The sequence below is a fragment of the Pelophylax lessonae genome, assembly GCF_965119305.1.
Source record: "Pelophylax lessonae genome assembly, chromosome: 1".
NCBI lineage: Eukaryota > Metazoa > Chordata > Amphibia > Anura > Ranidae > Pelophylax > Pelophylax lessonae.
The window spans coordinates 142,082,316-142,102,253 of NC_138768.1; the positions used below are offsets into that span (position 1 = coordinate 142,082,316).

At 45.3% G+C, this 19,938-nt stretch overlaps 1 protein-coding gene across 1 annotated transcript in view; it reads left to right on the top strand.

Annotated features, from left to right (window-relative positions):
- MSH3 (mutS homolog 3) overlaps window positions 1-19,938 on the top strand; it is a 429,495-nt gene that overhangs the window by 1,648 nt on the left and 407,909 nt on the right. The window contains 1 exon segment of the mRNA XM_082257605.1: window positions 19,181-19,283. Within this exon segment, the coding sequence (XP_082113731.1) occupies window positions 19,181-19,283 (103 nt within the window).

Genomic DNA, 19,938 nt, shown 5'->3' on the forward strand with positions numbered 1-19,938 from the left:
CCGATTGGGTCTCTATGCAAAAACCTGGAAATGATGTCATGAGTGACATCACTTACCGGTAACCGTCTGGCGCCAGATTTAAAAAAAAAATGACAGCACTCAAAACAGCCAAACTTGGCGTTTTGAATGCTTTTAAGTGCAGAGGAGGAATTTGGGATGTCTCCACAAAAGTACCTGTCAAAAAAATAAATAAAAAAAAATATTTTTTTAAATGTACAAAAATATTGGCCCATATAGACCAATGTGCATTTGCCAAAATATCGCTTTTTCGTTGCCGATACCGATATCGGTCGTTTACTAATAAATACATCATATGACTGCACTGAGCTTCCACCACAAGGACTGACTATTAAAAAGTCTGTGTAGACACCCTTACTATGGAGCTGTGGTCTGTCCAGAGCGGTGCCCACCCTGTTCCTGGTATGGGAAGTAGCTGTCCCCCTTTACTCATGGAGGGTTTTGGGGTGGATGTGGGAGGATCCCCCCAGGTCCCCCCCCCCAGCCCCTCTAAAATTTTGGTGGTCACTGTAGGTCTTTTCCCCCCCAGGTGAGGTTATGAGCTGGCTGTACCACATGCTCCTAAGGGGGGGGGGGGCAGGTTGAAGTTGCTGCTGACCGTGTTTTCCTGGTGTGTAACAGGGGGGGTTCAGCAGGGTTCTCTGCCACCCTGGGGGTTGGTGACTAGGGCATGGATGTCTTCTGGGCTCCCCGCGGCAGTTGTTGGGCTGGGGGGGCAGATAGCTTAGCATCCGCAGCGCCTCATGCGGCTGGATCTGGCCGAAAATTTAGGCTGCGGCTTTGCGACCTACTAGTCGGAAACTACGTGAGGGGGGGGGGGGGCTGTGAGGATGTCTGAAGCCACTGATGAGCTCCAGCTGTTCATGGTTGAGCTCCATGTTACCTGGTTTGCTAAGGTTAGCCTTTTTTTCTTTTTTTTTTCTCACCCCCTCATGTGTAACACTGCTTTGCGATGTCCCAATGATTAAGAAGAATCAGGAGCTGTGTCCGTCAATAAACGAAAAAGAAAATGGGATTTTAGAGTTACCGTAAAATCCATTTCTCTGATGTTCATTGACAGACGCAGCACCCACCCCTCTGTGTAGTTGGCTTTCTTCTGTCAATGCTTGTAACAAAACTGAATGCCTATATCTGAGTGTGGGTGTATACCCCCTGGGACAGCCCATAGGCATAGTCCAGCTTTTTCCTGCCTAGTGTCCTCCTCCTGTAGGGGGCAGTATATCCCAATGGTTAAGAAGTATAGAGTAAGGGAGGGTTATAACCCCGGTCTTTTTTTTTTTTTGCCATCTGTGACCAATTGAGGAGGTTTCTCTTCGCTTCCTGTCCCTTAGTCAAACAAGAAGGGGGAGGAGATCCCAGGGTATCACAAGAACTAGTGTAGGACGTTTTCCCCTCTATTCCTGTTATGCGATAACCCAAAGTTTGGGATTTATTTTAACTTGATAATAATGGTAAACAGACAAATAGAGAGGGTCAGTCTCCCTAATGGGGGCACAGACATCAGTGAAGACCCGACAAAGGTTCAAATCCCTCTCCACTCTATCCAAAGCCCAAATCTTTTTGCCTTTAGTTATACTTTAATCACTACAGGTCTTTGAATATGCTAGTTGCTTCCTAGTTCAGCAGGGGAGCAATAATGACCTATCTTACATCTAAGTAAAAATCTGCGTTTTTTTTTTTTTTTTTTTACTTAAAAATTACTTCGAACCCTAAAACATTATACATTTTCTGAATGCCAAGGCCCTGGATATTAACATGGTTGTTGTAATTTGCGTAGCGGTTCATCAAATGCAATTTTTTTAGGAAAAAAATACACTTTAACGAATTTTGGTGCTCACAAACGCATAATACCCGTTTTTTGTAAAATAAGATGTTAAGCAGAGTAAATAGATGCAGAATATCTCGCCCTTTAACCACTTGCCAACCTCCCTGCGCAGACTTACTGCGGCAGGGTGGCTTGGCTGCGCATAATCATACATCATCAGACCGTGGGAGGAGCGGGCTCCATCGCTGCCGGCCTCCTGCGATCTTCAGAGAAACTGACAGGAGAGCCACCTGCCTATGTAAACAAAGCAGGCGGCTCTTCTGTCACACAGGCACACTGAGATCGTGTAAGCTGAAACATCGATCTCTGTGTGCCTGACACAGAGACCCCCCCATAGTTAGCAAGCACATTTAGGCTTACATTTAACCCCTTGATCACCCCCAGTATTAACCCTTTCCCTGCCAGTGTCATTTATACAGTAACTGCATATTATTTAGCACTGATTGCTGTATTAGTGTCACTGGTCCCCAAAAAGTGTCGATGTCAGTTAGGGGTCCGATCTGTCTGCCGCAATGTTGCTGTCCCGCTAAAAATTGCTGATCGCCGTCGTTACTAATAAAAAATATAAATAAAATGCATAATAAAAAGTCCAAAAATCTATCCCATAGTTTGTAAACACTATAACTTTTGCGCAAACCAAATTAAATATGCTTTTTGGGATTTTTTTTCTACCAAAAATATGTAGCAGAATACAAATTGGCCTAAACTGATAAAAAATTTTGATTTGAAGTGTAAAACATTGTTTTTTTTTTTTTTTTTTTTTTCAAAATTGTCGCTTTTTTTTTTTTTTGTTTAACCACTTTACGTCTGCTCACAGTAATATTACTGCGGCAGAGTGGCTCGTTATCGTCTGACGACGTAGTACTACGTCGTCAGACACTCCCCCCTTCTGGGCGGCGCTTGCGCGCCGCCGGAGGCTCGCTCCCGCTGTTTTCATTCACAGCGGGAGTCGGGCCAGGGGAGGAGCAGCGGCGATCGCCGCTGCTCTTTCCCGATCGTCGGGGATCGAGTCTGGAGATCCGCCCGCTGTGTGTAAACACAGCGGGCGGATCTCCATAGTGACAGGGAGTGACAGATCGGACTGTTCAGCATAGCTGGACATCCGATCTGTCCATGACTCACTCAGTCACCTCCCCCCCTACACGTCAGTAAGCACCAGGCATACATTAACCCCTCCCTCTCCAATAAAATTAACCCCTTACCTGCCAGTGTAATTTTTACAGTAACAGTGCATATATATATAGCACTGATTACTGCAGTAATGTCACTGGTACCCCCAAAAGTGTCAAAAATGTCAGTCAAGGGTCCGATCTGTCCGCCGCAATGTCGCAGTCCCGCAAAAAAAATCGCAGATCGCCGCCATTACGCGTTAAAAAAAAAACACCAAAAATGACAGAAATCTTTCCCTTTGTTAGTAAACGCAATAACTTTTGCGCAAACCAATCAAAATACGCTTATTGCGATTTTTTTTTTTTTTTTTTTTTTTTTTTTTTTTTTTTTTTTTTTTAACCAAACATATGTAGCATAAAACAAATTGGCCAAAAATTTTTTAAAAAATTAGTTTTTACATCTTTTTTGGGGGGAATTTCATATAAAAAAATGTTAAAAATATTGTTATTTTTTCAAAATAAACGCTCTTTTTTTGTTTATAGCGCAAAAAGTAAAAATCGCACAGGTGATCAAATACCACCAAAAGAAAGCTCTGTTTGTGAGAAAAAAAGGACGTAAATTTCGTTTGGGTACGGCGTCGCACGACTGCGCAATTGTCAGTTGAAGTCGCATAGCGCCGAATCGCAAAAAGTGGCCTGGACGGAAGACAGCAAAATCCTCCGGTGGTAAAGTGGTTAAAGCACAAAATCTAAAAACTGCAGAGGTGATCAAATACCACCAAAAGAAAGCTCTATTTGTGGGGGGGAGGAAATCCATTGTATTTAGGTACAGTGTTGCAAGACCGCACAATTGTTAAAATAACGCAGTGCTGAATAGCAAAACAATGGCCTGGTCATTAAGGGGGTAAAACCTTCCGGAGCTGAAGTGGTTAAAATTGCACATGCTCGTTGAATGGCGACAAACTACAGTACATTAAATTATCCATAGGCAATTCTTTAAAAGCCTTTACATGCTACCATTTTAGAGTTAAACAGAAGGTCTGGCCCTGGAATTATTGCTCTCCCTTTGATATTTGTGGCAATACCTTACGTGTGATGCTTACACATGCATGCAGGACATGCTTTTGCATGTCATTTTTTTTTTTTTATTTATTTTTTTCGGTTTCAATACTTTTATTATTGTTCAGTGAGAGCAAGAACAGGCACATAATTGGCCCGCACAGGGACTAAGTGATGATCGGGTATTACAGAAAAAAAAAAGCTCAGCAAGGGCTTCAGTCATAGTAGCTGATACCAAATAAAACTGAATGATAGGGGTGATGACTATAAACAAAAATGCAGGAAGGCATATCCTTAAAGTGGAGTTCCACCCTAAAATGATACTTGCCTCCATCTTCTCGCTCCGGGTCACCTGAAAAACAAATGGATAATCGCATTTTTTTTTTTTTCTTACTCATAGAGAAGAAAATATTCTTGCCTTACTTCCTTCTTCCTCCCCTCGGCGGCCACGGCCCGTCGTCACTTCCTGGCTTTGCATTGATTCCTGGGAGCTGAACGTCATCGCTCCCAGGAATCATTGCGCCTGCACCGGCCCCGACGTCAGTTCCGGGGCGCGCGCGTCATTCCCTTCTAAACAGCTTCTGGGCATGCCCAGAAGCTGTGGAGGGATGATGTGCGCGCACCGGAAGTGACGGTGGGGCCGATGCAGTGCATCGTGGGACCGAAGAGGACGCAGAAGAGGATCGCGCTGGCTTCAAGCTGCCCACACCTGAGATGGCAGCTCTGGACAATACTTTTTCAAGGTAAGTATTTGTCCTAAAAGGTAAGTGCAACCCGGGACAGATCAGAGGCTATCCATTGTGGAATGTACTAGCGCTGACTGTGCCGGGGGTATTTTTATTAAAAAAAAGTATTCCCAGGGTGGAACTTACTTTACTTCGACTTTATTGCTATCATAAGGGAAGAACAACCTCCCTTGTGATAGCACAGGCAGTGACAGGTCCTCTTTATGAAGAAATCTTGAGTGTATTAAACCCCATGATCTCCTCTGTCCTCTAAAGTAGTTGATCAATTTGCCTAGTTGGTAATGGCTAGTAAACGCAAAACAGAACCTTAAAGCGGAGTTCCACCTAAAACCAAAAAAATAAATAAAAAAATACCCCCGGGACAGTCAGGGCTAGTGCATTCTACAATGGATAGCCTCTGAATTGTCCCGGGTTGCACTTACCTGCAAGAAGAAATACTTACCTTGAAATGTCTTGTCCAGCGCTGCCATCTCAGGTGTGGGCAGCTTGAAGCCAGCGCGTCATCTTCTGCGTCCTCTTCGGTCCCATGATGCACTGCACCAGCCCGCCGTCACTTCCGGGGGCTGCAGCGTCATCCCTGCACAGCTTCTGGGAATGCCCAGAAGCTGTTTAGCAAGGTATGACGCTCCTGCACCGGAACTGACGTCGGGGCCGGTGCAGGCGCATTGATTCCTGGGAGCGATGACGTTCAGCTCCCAGGAATCATTGCAAGCCAGGAAGTGACGACTCGCCTTGGCCGCCGAGGGGAGGAAGTAAGGTAAGTATATTATCTTCTAAACAAGCTAAGTAAAAAAAAAAAAAAAAATAGCGATTATCCATTTGTTTTTCAGGTGACCCCGGGCATGAAGATGGACGGAACTTGCATTTTAGGGTGGAACTCCGCTTTAAGTGACAAAATCCTTTCCGCTTCCAGGCTCACAAAGGAGGGGAGGAATGGTTGTTCCTCCTCCTCTGTGTTTAGCTGACCTGACCACTTGCAGTCATTCCGGGCTCCCAGGTGGAATGAGAGAGCCCGGTAATGGCGGCGGGAGCTGTAGAGTCACTTGGATCTCTTACAGGACAGGGCATTGCCAGCACTAAAAATACCAGGAGCAGCTATATTCCTGGCATAGCTACTTCCACTCTAAGGTATACTGGTACCTCCTAAGGGCTAGAAGTAAAGTACCTTTGGAGGCATGCACAGAAATCCCACTGGCCGTAGTAACCAGCAATTTAAAAAAAGGTTCCTTGGGTCCCATCAGTTCCGCAGCAAAACGCCAGGAGCAGGGAGGTGGTCGATTTTTACTAATTTTCAGGAGCAGGTGGAATAATTCTGTGCTCCCAACAAATTGCAGTTCCAGCCTCTTGATGCTATACTGGTATGCAGTGGGTATAGAAAAAAAATCGCCCACCCCCCTTTAAAATAATCAGTTTGTTGCCTTGCAGCCTGAAATTAAGATAGACAGTTTTTGTTTTATCCAACAGTATTTACTTAGTGCAACTTATAACATCCAAGTGAAAGCTAGAACATCAACATGTCAGGAAAAAAAAAGTAAAAAACAGAATCACCGAGTTGGAAAAAGGTTCACCCCATCCTAACAATGACTTGTAAACTCAGTCAGGTATAGCTGATCAGGTTCTCAATTGCACACAAAGCCATTTGACTTTCAACTATGATCAGCTGTAAAAATGTTGATTCGCTCTGCATGAGCAAAATTGTTTTCCTGGAGCATTTCAGTCCCTGAGTGCAACTGAAGCAAACAATCAACTATGGGTGGGAATGAACTGTCAAAAGATCTCTGCGATATACACTATATTAGCAAAAGTTCTGGGACATCTGCCTTTACATGGACATGAGCTGTAATAGCATCTCAGTCTTAGTAGGGTTCAATATTGAGTTGGCCCACCCTTTGAAGCTAAAACGGATTCAATTCTTCTTGGAAGGCTGTCCCCAAGGGTTAGGAGTGTGTCTATGGGAATGTAGAGGGGAGGGGGATACCGCGCTTCTGGGAAATAGGTTATCTACTCTCTCTAAATTAATTAGTAAACACAAAATACGTGTAAATTGGTGAAACTCTATAAAGATTATAGATATTAAAATACACTTATAAATTAGCTAAAATCAATAAATGGTGTTCATTACATATAGATCAATCAAGTATAAAGTGCATCAGTGTAATAAATATTACTGTATAGAGAAGTTGCTCACACTCTTAGCCCAATAAAGTTGTGCAAATACATATAATTAATATAGTGACAGATAAAGTGCTCAGTGCATTAAACAAATAAGTGAATAAATTAGTAGAAAGTCCTTAATAAAGTGCTATTAGGTGACGCCAAAAGTATCAAAAATTATCAAAAAAAATGTTGTTTTGGAAAAAATGTAGATATTAAACTGTATCCAGGTGATGGAAGCCTTCAAATAGGTGTATGCCCTCCACCTGACACCGTGTGAAATATGGGATGCTTCTTCTCACTCGTTACCCCTCAGGGTGTGCTAATCGCTCACCTCAATATAATTGATCATGCGCCTTGTGATAAACACTCAATACTCCTCTCCTCTCCTTCCTTAACTTTCAACAGAGATGGTGCTCAGTCTGCCTTCTATCGATCAGGGTCCCCTGTTCTCCAGATAACCCACGGATCTCAAACAAAAGGACTACAAAAGTGCAATATTGCCATATACTTCTGGCTTTATTTCAATAAATTAAAAGCACTTACAAACAATGCTTGAAATTGCGCCTTCAATAACACAAAGGAACGATCGTGGTCCTCACTTCCGCGTCTATACGTCCCTTCCGGTCAAGCGGCCCTACGCGTTACGCCACTTCCGCTCACGTGGCTTCTTCAGAGGAACCCCTGACAGAATCCTGACCTCAACCCAATAGAACAACTTTAAGGCTGGGTTCACATCTAATACTGATATGGCTCACAGCAGGAATCCAGTGCATACCTGTTTTCCATTTGAGGCCCGAATTTTAGCCTGAAACTGAGCCAAAGACGCACAAGAGCTCTGTGCAATGTGCTCCGTGGCCGCTCCGGTGATGTATGAACCGGCTCCATTGAGACCCAGTCACAATCTCCTGTCATGTGAATTGAATGTGGGGGGAAACTCATCCAATTCGCATAAGTGTGAATCCGGCCTTAGATGAATTAGCGCGGAGGCTGAGAGCCAGGCCTCTCATCCAACATGAGTGCCTGACATCACAAATGTGCTTCTGGAAGAATGGTCAAACATTCCCATAGACACCCTCCTAAACCTTGTGGACAGCCTTCCCAAAAGAGTTAAAGCTGTAAAGGGTGGGTCAATCCTGAACCCTATGGGCTAAGACTGGGATGCCATTAAAGTTCATGTGTGTGTAAAGACAGGCGTCCCAATACTTTTGGTAATATAGTGTAGTTGTGGACAGGCACAAGTCAGGATATGGATATAAAAGTAATTTCAATGGCTTTATCAATGCCTAGAAGCACAGTGAAGTATATTATTAAGAAGTGGAAGGTATTTGGTACAACACAGACCCTCCCTGGATCAGGACGCTGTTCTAAACTGGATGACCAAGAGGCCTACAGCAGCTCTCAAGCATTTGCAACATTTTTGACAGAGTGGTCATTGTGTGCATGTGACAATAATAGTACAAATTCTCCACAAATGTGGCTTGTACGGGAGGGTTTGCAAGAAAAAGCCACTCCTCAAGAAAGGCCACGTGCAGTCACGACTGAGCTTTGCCAAATTGCACCTTGAAGATTCTGAGGCTACATGGAAAAAGGTGTTATGGTCAAGTGGGAATAAAAATAAATTATTTGACCTCAACACCAAACGATATGTCTGGTGGAAATCCAATACAGCTCTCCATCCAAATAACCTCATTCCTATAGTAAAGCACGGAGGTGGTAATATCCTGTTATGAGGGTGTTTCTCAGCAGGGACTGGAGCACTTGTCAGGATAGAAGAAAAATGGATGGGGCAAAATACCGTCAAATTCTTGAGGAAAATCTGCTGCCCTCTGCCAGAAAGTTGTCAATGGGAGGAAGGTTTACCTTCCAACATGACAATGACCCAAAGCACACAGCAAAAATTATCACACAGTAGTTGAAGGATAAAAATGTGAATGTCTTTGCATGGCCTAGTCAGAGCCCAGACTTAAACTCCATTGAAAATCTGTGAAATGACTTGAAGACTGCAGTCATCAAACGGCCACCAACAAATTGAGTTGATTAGAAAAGGGGAATATGCACTCAGATAGCAGCAATCTGAGCATATGCAATTATGCTGGTGATGCCAAATCCTTAAAAATGATCTATAGAAGAGGAAGGATTGGGGGGCAAGGATTTTTTTTGGCACAACATAGTACTAAAATTCAAATTTTTATTTGTGAATATAAATAAAAACAGGGGAAATCACTTAAAAGTGACCTAATGAAAGGCCCAAAAATTATATACAGATTATGTAGCAGTTTGTATACACATTAGTGCTGTACAGAAAATGCATAGGAAATTGCAGACTTTTGTATAAACAAATACTTGACATCAGAGGAATCCTGCCGATGGGTGCCAGAAGATACGGGCTGCCGTCCGAACAGACCAGCTGATGTTGTATTCAGACATGCATGTGTACAGTTTCAACATTGCTCAACATGTTTTGCCTTTTTCAAAGCTTCATCTGGAGCATTTTTAATGGAATATTCTGTAATAAACATACAAATTTTATAAACCAGTATAATCAGGTCGTTAGTTCATTATGACAAATGTAACTCATAGATTTCAGGCTACAACATACATTACTATACATAAAACATAATTTCTCTTACGTCCTCCGACAGTCGCCACCTCTTCATATTCGTCACTAATGGGGTTATTGACCTTTGCTCCATAGGAGTAGCTAGGCAACAGAATATATTATCAAAGCTTTTAGCATATCCCACCCCCAGGGGGTGGTCCCCTCAGTCAATACCTCCCCGCTTCCTGCATACCAACTCAGTTTCATATGCCTAGCTCAGGAGTACGCAGGCTGTTCCTGTGCTGGGGCTCTTAGTCTCAGCCACTTTTCTCTTTTTTGATTTTATTTAAGTTTATTTAAGTTTTTTTCTCTTTCTTTTACTTAGCTGTTTATTTTCAGCCATCCGGACTGGTAAGTGTATCTCTATGTGGGGACCTGTCTTTTTTGGGTGTCAGTCTGGGACTGTGTGACCCTGCATGTCTGTGTGGCTGCTGTGCTCCCTGTCCTGTGTGCACTTGCTGCCTGTGTGTGGGCTGTGAGGGGGGGGGCTCTCCCGCTCTGCTGGGTGTCATATGAAGCAGTGAGATTTTAGACAAGCTGTGCGGCGATCACTGCGGCGATCCGCCATTTTTCTGGGGCAAACATTATGGTGGCAGGTCCTGTGAGGTACTGCACAACGTTTTTGGCGCCAAACGCCGCCATTTTGAGCGGCGATCGATCCCACATGTCAGCGTCATGTTCTCTTTGCCCAGGGTTTTGTCCTCAGCCGAGCGGCCATGTTTGTGTAGCCTTGCAGAGGCTTCATAGGGGCGGTCAGTCTTGCATCACTTCCTTTTCCTCTGGGACAGCGATCGGTGCAGCAGCCTGTGTGAGCTCTCCAGGTTTTAGATCTCCTTTTTTCCTGTATTCCTTGCCCAGTTTCTTATCCCTGTGGGGGTCAGTGTGTTCAGTGGGTGCGGTGGGCAGCGCTCGCCGCGATCTTAAAGGGGCAGTACCCTTTATTAATTTTTTTGCTGGGGCATGGATTCTCAGGATTGCAAGTTTCCTCCCACCCTGGTGGGGGGCCAAGGGGCTGCTGCTTCCCCCGAGGGGGCTGATATGGCCACTATTGTGGCTAACTTAGCTGCTCAGGTGCAGATGCTGGTGGCTGATCGATCCACAAAACGGCCCAGGGTGTCTATTTCCTCTGATTCAGAGGGCGATGGGGCTGCTATGGCTGGAGTGCCCTTCTCAGGGTCTCACTCATCCCTAGACCTTGTGGGGTCTGACGGGGAGGCTGAGGTGGAAGGGGTTAATAATTCTCCCCCTGGCTCGTCTGAAGAGCTTGCACTCATGGATGAGTTAGTTGCTTCTATCAAGCAAACGCTGCATTTGCAGGATGAACCATGTCCTCCTGCTTTGATGTCCTCTTATGGGACGCAGAGGAAACGCAAAACATCGCAGGTTTTTCCTTGCTCTACGGAATTTCAGCGCGCGGTTGATGAGCAATGGCACAATTTAAAAAAGCCTTTTGCTGTGCCGAGTAGGTTCAAACTGCGTTATCCCTTTACACCAGCTACTGATGAGCGTTGGTGTGTGCCGCCTCAGGTGGATCACGCGGTGGCGATTTTGAATAAATCAACTGCGATCCCTGCTGAGGATACCCCGGTGTTCCGGGACCCGACGGACAGGAGATTGGAATCTCTGGCCCGTCATGCCTATACGGTTGCTGGCTCTATGCTGAAGCCTATTTTTGCTTCCATTATGGCAGCCCAGGCTATTGCGGATTGGACGCAGGTGCTCAAGCGCACTCTGGTGGCTGACTCTGCCCCGCCGACAACTTTGGCTATGGTGGATCAGATTCATCAGGGTGTCATGTATTTGTGTGATGCGGATTTGGATTTAGTCCCTTTGGCGGCGCGCCTTTCTAGTATGGCGGTCTTGAACATGATATGGTTGAAATGTTGGTCGGTTGACCAATGTTCTCGCAAGAATTTAGCTAATTTGCCCTACGCGGGATCTCGCCTTTTTGGCGACTCTTTGGATACTCTGATAAAGGGTATTTCTGGGGGTAAGAGCACTCTCTTGCCCCAATCTCACAAGAATAAGTTTGTTCGCGGTAAGAAGAATGCTTCGTTTAGGCCCTCTCAGGGGTCCTTTCGTGCCTTTCGGTCGCACTATAAGGGCAAGCCCTTCAAAGGCCATGGCTCCCAGAAGAAGCCGTGGGCGGGTAAGCAGAAGTCTGGCCAGTCCGGATCCGCTGCCCATAACAATGCGGCCTGAAGGGGCGCCCTCACCCGTTTCTGGGGTGGGGGGACGTTTGCTCGGTTTTCTTCAACCCTGGCTGGACCGCATTCGGGACAGGTGGGTTCAGGAAATCGTTCGATCTGGTTACAAGATCGAGTTTCTCTCTCGGCCGGCGGGCAGGTTTTTCCCCTCAAACCTTCAGCTGACCCTGGAGCGCTTGCAGGATCTGCACCTGGCGGTGCGGGACCGGCGGGCCCAGGGAGTGGTGGTTCCGGTGCCTCATCGGGACAGATTTCGGGGGTTCTATTCCAATCTGTTCACTGTGCCCAGAAAGGAGGGCAAAGTGCGTCCGATTCTGGACTTGAAAGCTCTGAACTGCTTTGTGCGGGTTCGCAAGTTTCGCATGGAATCCCTGCGCTCGGTGGTGGCTGCCCTGGTTCCGGGGGAATTCATGGCCTCCATCGACTTGAAGGATGCGTACCTACACATCCCCATTTTCGAGGGTCACCAGATGTACCTTCGATTTGCCATTGCGGAGGATCATTATCAATTTGTGGCGTTACCCTTCGGTCTCGCTTCGGCTCCGCGAGTTTTCACCAAGGTGCTTGCGCCGGTTCTGGCTTTACTGAGGGCCCAGGGCATTTCTGTCCTGGGGTATCTGGACGATATCCTGATTCGGTCCGCGACCAGTCAGGGCCTGGTGAACGACCTGTCCATCACGATGCAGGAATTCGGCTGGACGATAAATTTTCCAAAATCGACGTTGTGTCCGTCGGTTCGTCTTCCCTACCTGGGGATGATTCTGGACTCTGTTCAGGCGAAGGTCTTCCTGCCGGAAGACAAGCTTCGGACACTTCAGTGCGAAGTCAGGTCCCTTAGGGACAATCAGTGCTCGTCCCTCCGGACGTGTATGAGGTGTCTGGGATTGATGGTTTCGGCCTTCGAGGCGATTCCCTTCGCCCAGTTTCACACACGGGAGCTTCAGGCGGAGGTCCTGGCCAAGTGGGACGGGCGTCCGCAATCTCTGGATCTGCGGCTGTCGTTGAGCTATCTCACCCGAAGGGGTCTTTTGTGGTGGCTCCGGTCCCCGGCGGTGTCGTGGGGCAAGTCCTTTCGTCCTTTGTCGTGGACGCTGATCACCACGGATGCCAGCCTGTCGGGCTGGGGTGGTGTTCTGGGCGTTTTGTCCGCCCAGGGAACTTGGTCGGAAGAGGAATCCTCCCTTCTGATCAACATTCTGGAATTGCGAGCGATAAATCTCTGTCTTCTGCGTTGGACGGACAGGCTTCAGGGCCGTCCAGTTCGGGTGCAGAAGGACAATGCCACAGCGGTGGCCTACATCAACCACCAAGGGGGCACCAGGAGTGCCCGGGCGGCTTGGGAAGTAGCCGACATTCTGTCTTGGGCCGAGACGCACGTCCCGGCGATCTCTGCAGTTCACATTCCGGGGGTGGAAAACTGGCAGGTGGATTATCTGAGCCGCCAGACCCTGGACCAGGGGGAATGGTCCCTTCACCCGGATGTCTTTCAGATGTTGTGCGTGAAGTGGGGGTCCCCAGATGTGGACCTGTTCGCGTCTCGTCTAAATCACAAGGTGGAAAGGTTTGTGGCAAGGACGCGCGATCCTCGGACGCGTTAGTGACGCCCTGGCATCAGTATCGCCTGATGTATGCCTTTCCACCGATTCAGCTGCTGTCCAGGTTCCTTCGCAGGTTGGCCTCGGAACCGAAATCGGTGATTCTGGTGGCTCCGGACTGGCCTCGCCGGTCTTGGTACGCAGACCTCGTGAATCTGGCGGTCGACGCTCCGTGGCGTCTGCCTCTTCGAGAAGACCTTCTGTCTCAAGGACCGATATTCCATCCTGCTTTACAGTCGCTGGCTTTAATGGCCTGGCTGTTGAAAGCCAGGTCCTGAAGGATGGGGGTCTCTCCCCTGAGGTCATTCCCACTTTGATCAAGGCCAGGAAGGCCTCTTCAGGGAAGATTTACTACCGTACTTGGAAGGCGTATTTTGCCTGGTGTGAGTCCAGGGGGTATTCCCCTCGCTCATACTCGGTATCGAGAGTGTTGGCTTTCCTCCAAACGGGCGTGCACCAGCGTTTGGCGTTGGCCACGATTAAGGGTCAGATTTCTGCGCTGGCCGTTTTTTTTCAGCGTCCTGTGGCGTCTAACTCTTTGGTTAGCACCTTTGTTGAAGGGGTGCGACATTTGGTCCCTCCTAGGAGGGAGCCTTTACCTCCATGGGATTTGAACCTTGTTCTGTCCGTGTTGCAACATGCTCCTTTTGAAAAGATCAGGGAGATCTCGTTGTCTTTTGTTGTTCAAGAAGGTTGCCTTCTTAGTAGCGATTACTTCGGCTCGCAGGGTGTCGGAGCTGGCGGCCTTGTCCTGCAAGTCTCCGTATTTGGTGATTCACTTGGATAAGGTGGTCTTGCGACCTAACCCATCTTTTCTTCCGAAGAGAATTTCTGAATTTCACCTCAATGAGGACATTGTCTTGCCTTCGCTTTGCGCGAAGCCTAAGCATCCGAAGGAGGTGGCTTTACATTCCTTGGATGTTGTTAGGGCGATCAGGGTTTACCTGTCATCGACAAAATCCTTTCGCAAGTCGGATTCTCTTTGTCCTTCCTGAGGGACTTCGGAAGGGCATGGCGGCGTCGGCTTCTACCATCGCCAAATGGATCAGACAGACCATTGAGCAGGCCTATGCTTTGAGGGGGAAGGTTCCTCCCGTGCCTGTGAAGGTGCACTCTACCAGATCTCTGAGTACGTCTTGGGCCTGTCATCATCGGGCTTCTGTGGCCCAGGTGTGTAAGGCGGCGACTTGGTCGTCCGTTCACACCTTCTCCAAATTTTACAAAGTGGATGTTCAGGCATCGGCAGATGCTTCCTTTGGCCGTAAAGTCCTTAGTGCGGCGGTGCCTTAGGGTCCCTTGTTTGGGCCCTTGGCTGTTGGGGTGTTTTTACCCCTAGGTTACTTGTTTTTTTTCCTGGGTTGTTGCTCCTGTTGAGCACGTTTTCCTGTTGCCCAGTTGGTTCTCTTACTTTGGTAAGGTTCCTTTCTCTGATGTGGGTATTGCGTTGCTTTCGGCGCGGCTGCTGTTTTCCCACCCCTCATGTCTACACTGCTTTGGGACGTCCCCATTAGTGACGAATATGCAGAGGCGGCGACTGTCGGAGGACGTAAGAGAAAACTGAATTTTTGTAAAATCTTACCTGTAAAATTCCTTTCTCTGAGTCCTCCGACAGTCGCCGCCCCCGCCCCTCTTTTGGGGTTTGTTTATATACTCTACTGCTATTCTACTGAAACTGAGTTGGTATGCAGGAAGCAGGGAGGTATTGACTGAGGGGACCACCCCCTGGGGGTGGGATATGCTAAAAGCTTTGATATTAATATATTCTGTTGCCTAGCTACTCCTACGGAGCAAAGGTCAATAGCCCCATTAGTGACGAATATGAAGAGGCGGCGACTGTCGGAGGACTCAGAGAAAGGAATTTTACAGGTAAGATTTTACAAAAATTCCGTTATATCGTGCGTTGCAGGAAGCTCCTATAGATAGTAGGAGGTAGAGAACCTTGCAGTCGTAACGACCAAGGATTCACACAAATCTGGCTGATGTCTGCATTCAAACAGAGTATATATAAGATCAATAATTAATACTATTTATTTATATTCACAGCGTTGTACAATTACCAAAGTAGCGCAGTGCTTAATGGCAAAAAAAAAAAAAAATGGCCTAGACATGAAGGGGAATCACATCTTCTGGAGCTCAAGTGGTTAATAATACATCTTTAACTGCATTAGCCTGCAATCTACAGCAACCCATATGATAAATATTTATACAGCAGCAAAGCTGACATTTGACTATCATTCTTTACAGGAGAATCCTCCAGGTGCATGGGTTTTAACCGTTTTATTGCCACTGACGTATGTCATATGTCAGCAGCAATGGAGGTGTATGTAAACTGAACCTTTGGTCCCCTATGTAATAAGAAAAAGTGGGAAAAAAAAAAAAAGAGTAAAAAAGTTATTTTACACCAAAGCACCCCACTTCCCCACCAAAATGTTTGAACCCACCCCCCGCCCCCTGTACATGCAAATGTAAACCCATATCAGGGTGCCCACATATAAAAATTATTGCTCTACACATGTGACTCATAGCTGTGCCTGCCTGAGTGAGAGCAATAATTGCAGGCCCATTATTCATAGCTCAGTCTAAACTGATGACCTGTAGGGGAAATGTTTGGGTTGTCATGGGTGCACACAGTTAAGACTTGACATGTTTGGTATCTATTTTTCTTTTATATTTTACAAAAAATTGTGTAATTTATTTGCATTTCTCTGCCCTAAAATTAACTTAGAGGAAGTAAACTTCCTCTGCAGACATTTGCCTAAAGGTAAGCCTTTAATAATTTCTCCCGAACGTGCACTGTTTAAGAGATATTTACATTACATGCAGCCGGTGACATTACTAGCACATGCACTCTGAAGGAACGGCCACCCGTGCCTTTCCTTCCGAGCCCTGTGCCTTGAACTGTTGCTCCGGCGTGCATGTGCGGGGGTGACATCATCATGGCGCCGGAGCCCGTAAACCTGGAAGAAGGTCCATGGAAAAGGTCAGCTGTGTGCGTTTACAAGTGTAATTTTTTAACACATTATTAACCTCTTTATGACCGCCCGCCGCAGATGTACTGCATCAGGCAGCGGCTCCTGCGCAAACCACCGTAACTGTACGTCGGTCGTGAGCAGGAGGCTAGAGGGCGAGCACGGGCTGGCACGCCCCCGCTCATCTGCGGGGAAGCCGATGCAGCGGGCAGGCGGCTCCAATTGCTGCCTGACACCCGGGATCGCTCCATGCTGAGAGAGAAGAACGGTCGGCTGTTGTAAACACAGCTGATTGTTCTTCTCCCTGGAATGATCATAGAGCCCCTGTGATCTTTCTATATAGGAACACGGGTCTCTATGGTCATTTCACAAGCCACGCCCCCCCCACAGTTAGAATCACTCCCCTAGGCTCACATTTAACCCCTTGATCACCCACTATGTTAACCCCTTCCCTGCCAGTGTCAGTACAGTAACAGTGCATATTTTTAGCACTGATTACTGTAGTAATGTCACTGGTCCCCCCCAAAAGTGTCAAAAATGTCAGTCAGGGGTCCGATCTGTCCACCACAATGTCGCAGTCCCTCAACAAATCGCAGATCGCTGCCATTACTAGTAAAAAAAAAAACCAATGAGAATGACCTAAATCTTTCCCGTAGTTAGTAGATGCAATAACTTTTGCGCAAATCAATCAAAATACACTTACTGCAAATTTATTTTTTTCTTTTTTAATCAGATATGTAGCAGAAAACAAATTGGCCTAAAATGTAAAAAAAAAATTCGATTTTTTTGAATTTTTTTTCTTTGGGAATGTTTCATATAGCAGAAAGTGAAAAATATAGATTTTTTTTTTTTGCAGAATTGCCGCTCTTTTTTGTGTATAGCGCAAAAAATAAAAATCGCACAGGTGATCAAATACCACCAAAAGAAAGCTCTATTTGTGGGGGGAAAAAAGGACCTAAATTTTGTTTAGGTACAGCGTCGCTCGACCGCGCAATTGTCATTTAAATTCACGCAGTGCCAAGTTAAAAAAAGGGCCTGGTCAGGAAGGGAGCAAATCCTTCCAGTCTTAAAGTGGTTAAAAGTATTTTTTTTTTTTTTTCCATAAAAATGTTTTATTGATAAACAAAGTGTACAGGGTACAGAAAGTTATACAATAACATTGCAAGGGAACATAGTTCTCTCCTTTTTGTTAAAAAAAAAAAAAAAAAAAAAAAAAAAAACATAAAAGCTTCAAGGGTATAGAGAACAAAAAAGAAGGGAAGAATTAAGTGCGTCTATGAGTGTGTCCTTGATAATCCGTTGCGCTAATCTCATGTGACATAAACTACCACCATTGTATTCTCCAGGACCTCTGCTTTATTAAAATATATAATGTTTAGAAGGCTTAAATAATCTTCAGTAATTAATACAAAGGTGACCAGCGCTATGGATTAATAAGGTGAATGCAGAAACAGACGGTGTGAGCTGCCAACAACCAAACCCAACAAGTTGGGTTGGAAATAAAATAGTGCAAGTGGGGTTGTGAACGGCGCTACCGTTTTTCAAGAAATAGCAATATTATATTTGCTTAGCATTTTATAAGATTGCACTTTAAAATTTATTTATCTATTTATTCACGGCACACATTAAGTGGTATCACCATTCACGCTAAGCAAATATAATATTGCTATTTCTTGAAAAACGGTAGCGCCGTTCACAACCCCACTTGCACTATTTTAAATAATCTTCAGGCCTAAGGTAATTTTTTTAAACTTGTACAAAAAAAGGAAACTTTTTTTTTTTGGATTTTGGCAGTGAAAAGGTTAAATGACAGTGATTGATTTTGCCATCAGATTAATATTTCGAAGCACTTTCACAACTTTACTAATAGGCTTTAACTTTGTAATGTATGCTGGTTAAAAATAGTCTAGTTGTGCCATTTAGCACAGTGCTAAGCAACTTATTCAGGCAGATTCACTTTATGGCCCATTTAGATCTATGCATGTGAGTAGTGTGCCTTCTTGTAACGTTGACATGCGCGTTTAAAAAGCATTGATGAGCATTTTCAATGTGTTTTTGAATTTGACATGGATAGGGTTAATGGCCATTGACTTAGGCTTGTCAATACTTTCAAAACAGATATTGCATGCACTATGATGTGCTGCCATTGACTTCTATAGCATGATTGTTGATAACGCATGTAAAAAATGCATTAAAAAAACATTACTGCTCTGTAAACTTCCAATTTTGGAAACAATCAAAAAGCTGAACAGTACACTGCTGCTGACTACTGTCCAGCTGAAATTGTTGGTCTATGAATTCAACTTTTGTTAAACTGGCCATACACTGATTTTAAAAAAAAAATTCGCTCTGTAGACTATACAGCGCTTATGGACAAGTCTGTGCTTATTGCGTTGTACCCAAATGGCGACTGTATCTAATTGGATGCAGCAGCTTTTCGAGGTGCATTGGGTAGGCGGCTGCCAGGGCCATCCACTGAGCGAATTTCAGCTGGTTCATGAGAAAATTTGTACGGTGTATGGCCAGCTTTTTACTGCTAGGCTTTTTAATTACAAGTAATAAATAATCAAACTGACTTACATTTTTCATAGGTGTTTACTTATCAGAACAATGAAGGATGATGATTACAATAAAATGTGTCTCACTTGATTGGATTTTTTAATTATTTCACAATATTCAGAATGGATCAGAAGGTTTAAGATGTCTGCTAGAGCGGTGAAAGTGTGTTGGTGGTGGATCATTGGTAGCTGTAGGGGTCTCATAGTCTGGCTCCTGAGAAATCATTTAGGAAAGGGAGGGAGTGATTCTGCCTATCTGAATTTTTTGAATTTGGGTGAACTGACTAAATCTGCAAATGAGCTTAACAGGTTTTATTTTTTTTATTATATCCTTTTAGTTGTCTAGTACCATTGCAGCAGAAGATGATGAGCCGAGCAAGAAAAAAAGAAAAAGCCATCATGCAAGTGAAGGGAATGGCATCTGTATTTCAGAGCCTTTAGGTAAGTAAAAAAATGTTATTTACACATTAATGTGAACTGGTTCTTTGCCCATTCATACACCCCCCCCCCATTTTTTATTATTTTTTTTTTAATCCTTTTTTACTTACAGACTAACGGACACTTTTTCACATAGGACAGATGAGTAAGATCGAAGGTAGAAAGCAAGGGGGGCATAGAGTGGACTTTGCACAGAGCAGGGTTGGTTTTGATGGCACCCTGTGGGCGATGGAATGACAGCATGTATTTTTTTGGTTTGGGCTGGTGCACTTGTCCGTTGAATAATTTCGTAGAGTCTGACGGTGCTTATCCTCTCATGTAGGCCAAAGCCTGGGAAGAAAGGGAAACCATAATGCCAGGATTGCACAGACAAAATACTAAAAAAAAGGAAGCAAATTTTTCTGTTAAAGGACTCATAGACAGTATGACAGGAAAAGTGTAGGCATTCCTATATGCCCCCTTTTCCTCATGGGAGAAGTGGCGGGAAGGGCAAAGCTGGTTTGATCTTGTTAGGTTTAGGTGGGCTCTTTCCCGGGCTTTTTCCTCAGGGAAGAAGGTGGGATAAGTAGCCTGAAGTAGTAGGATAGTCAAGTGTACCTGCAGGTGACTGACCTACACCTGCAGTGGCACGTGGTGTTCTGTTGAGAGTTTGGGCGGG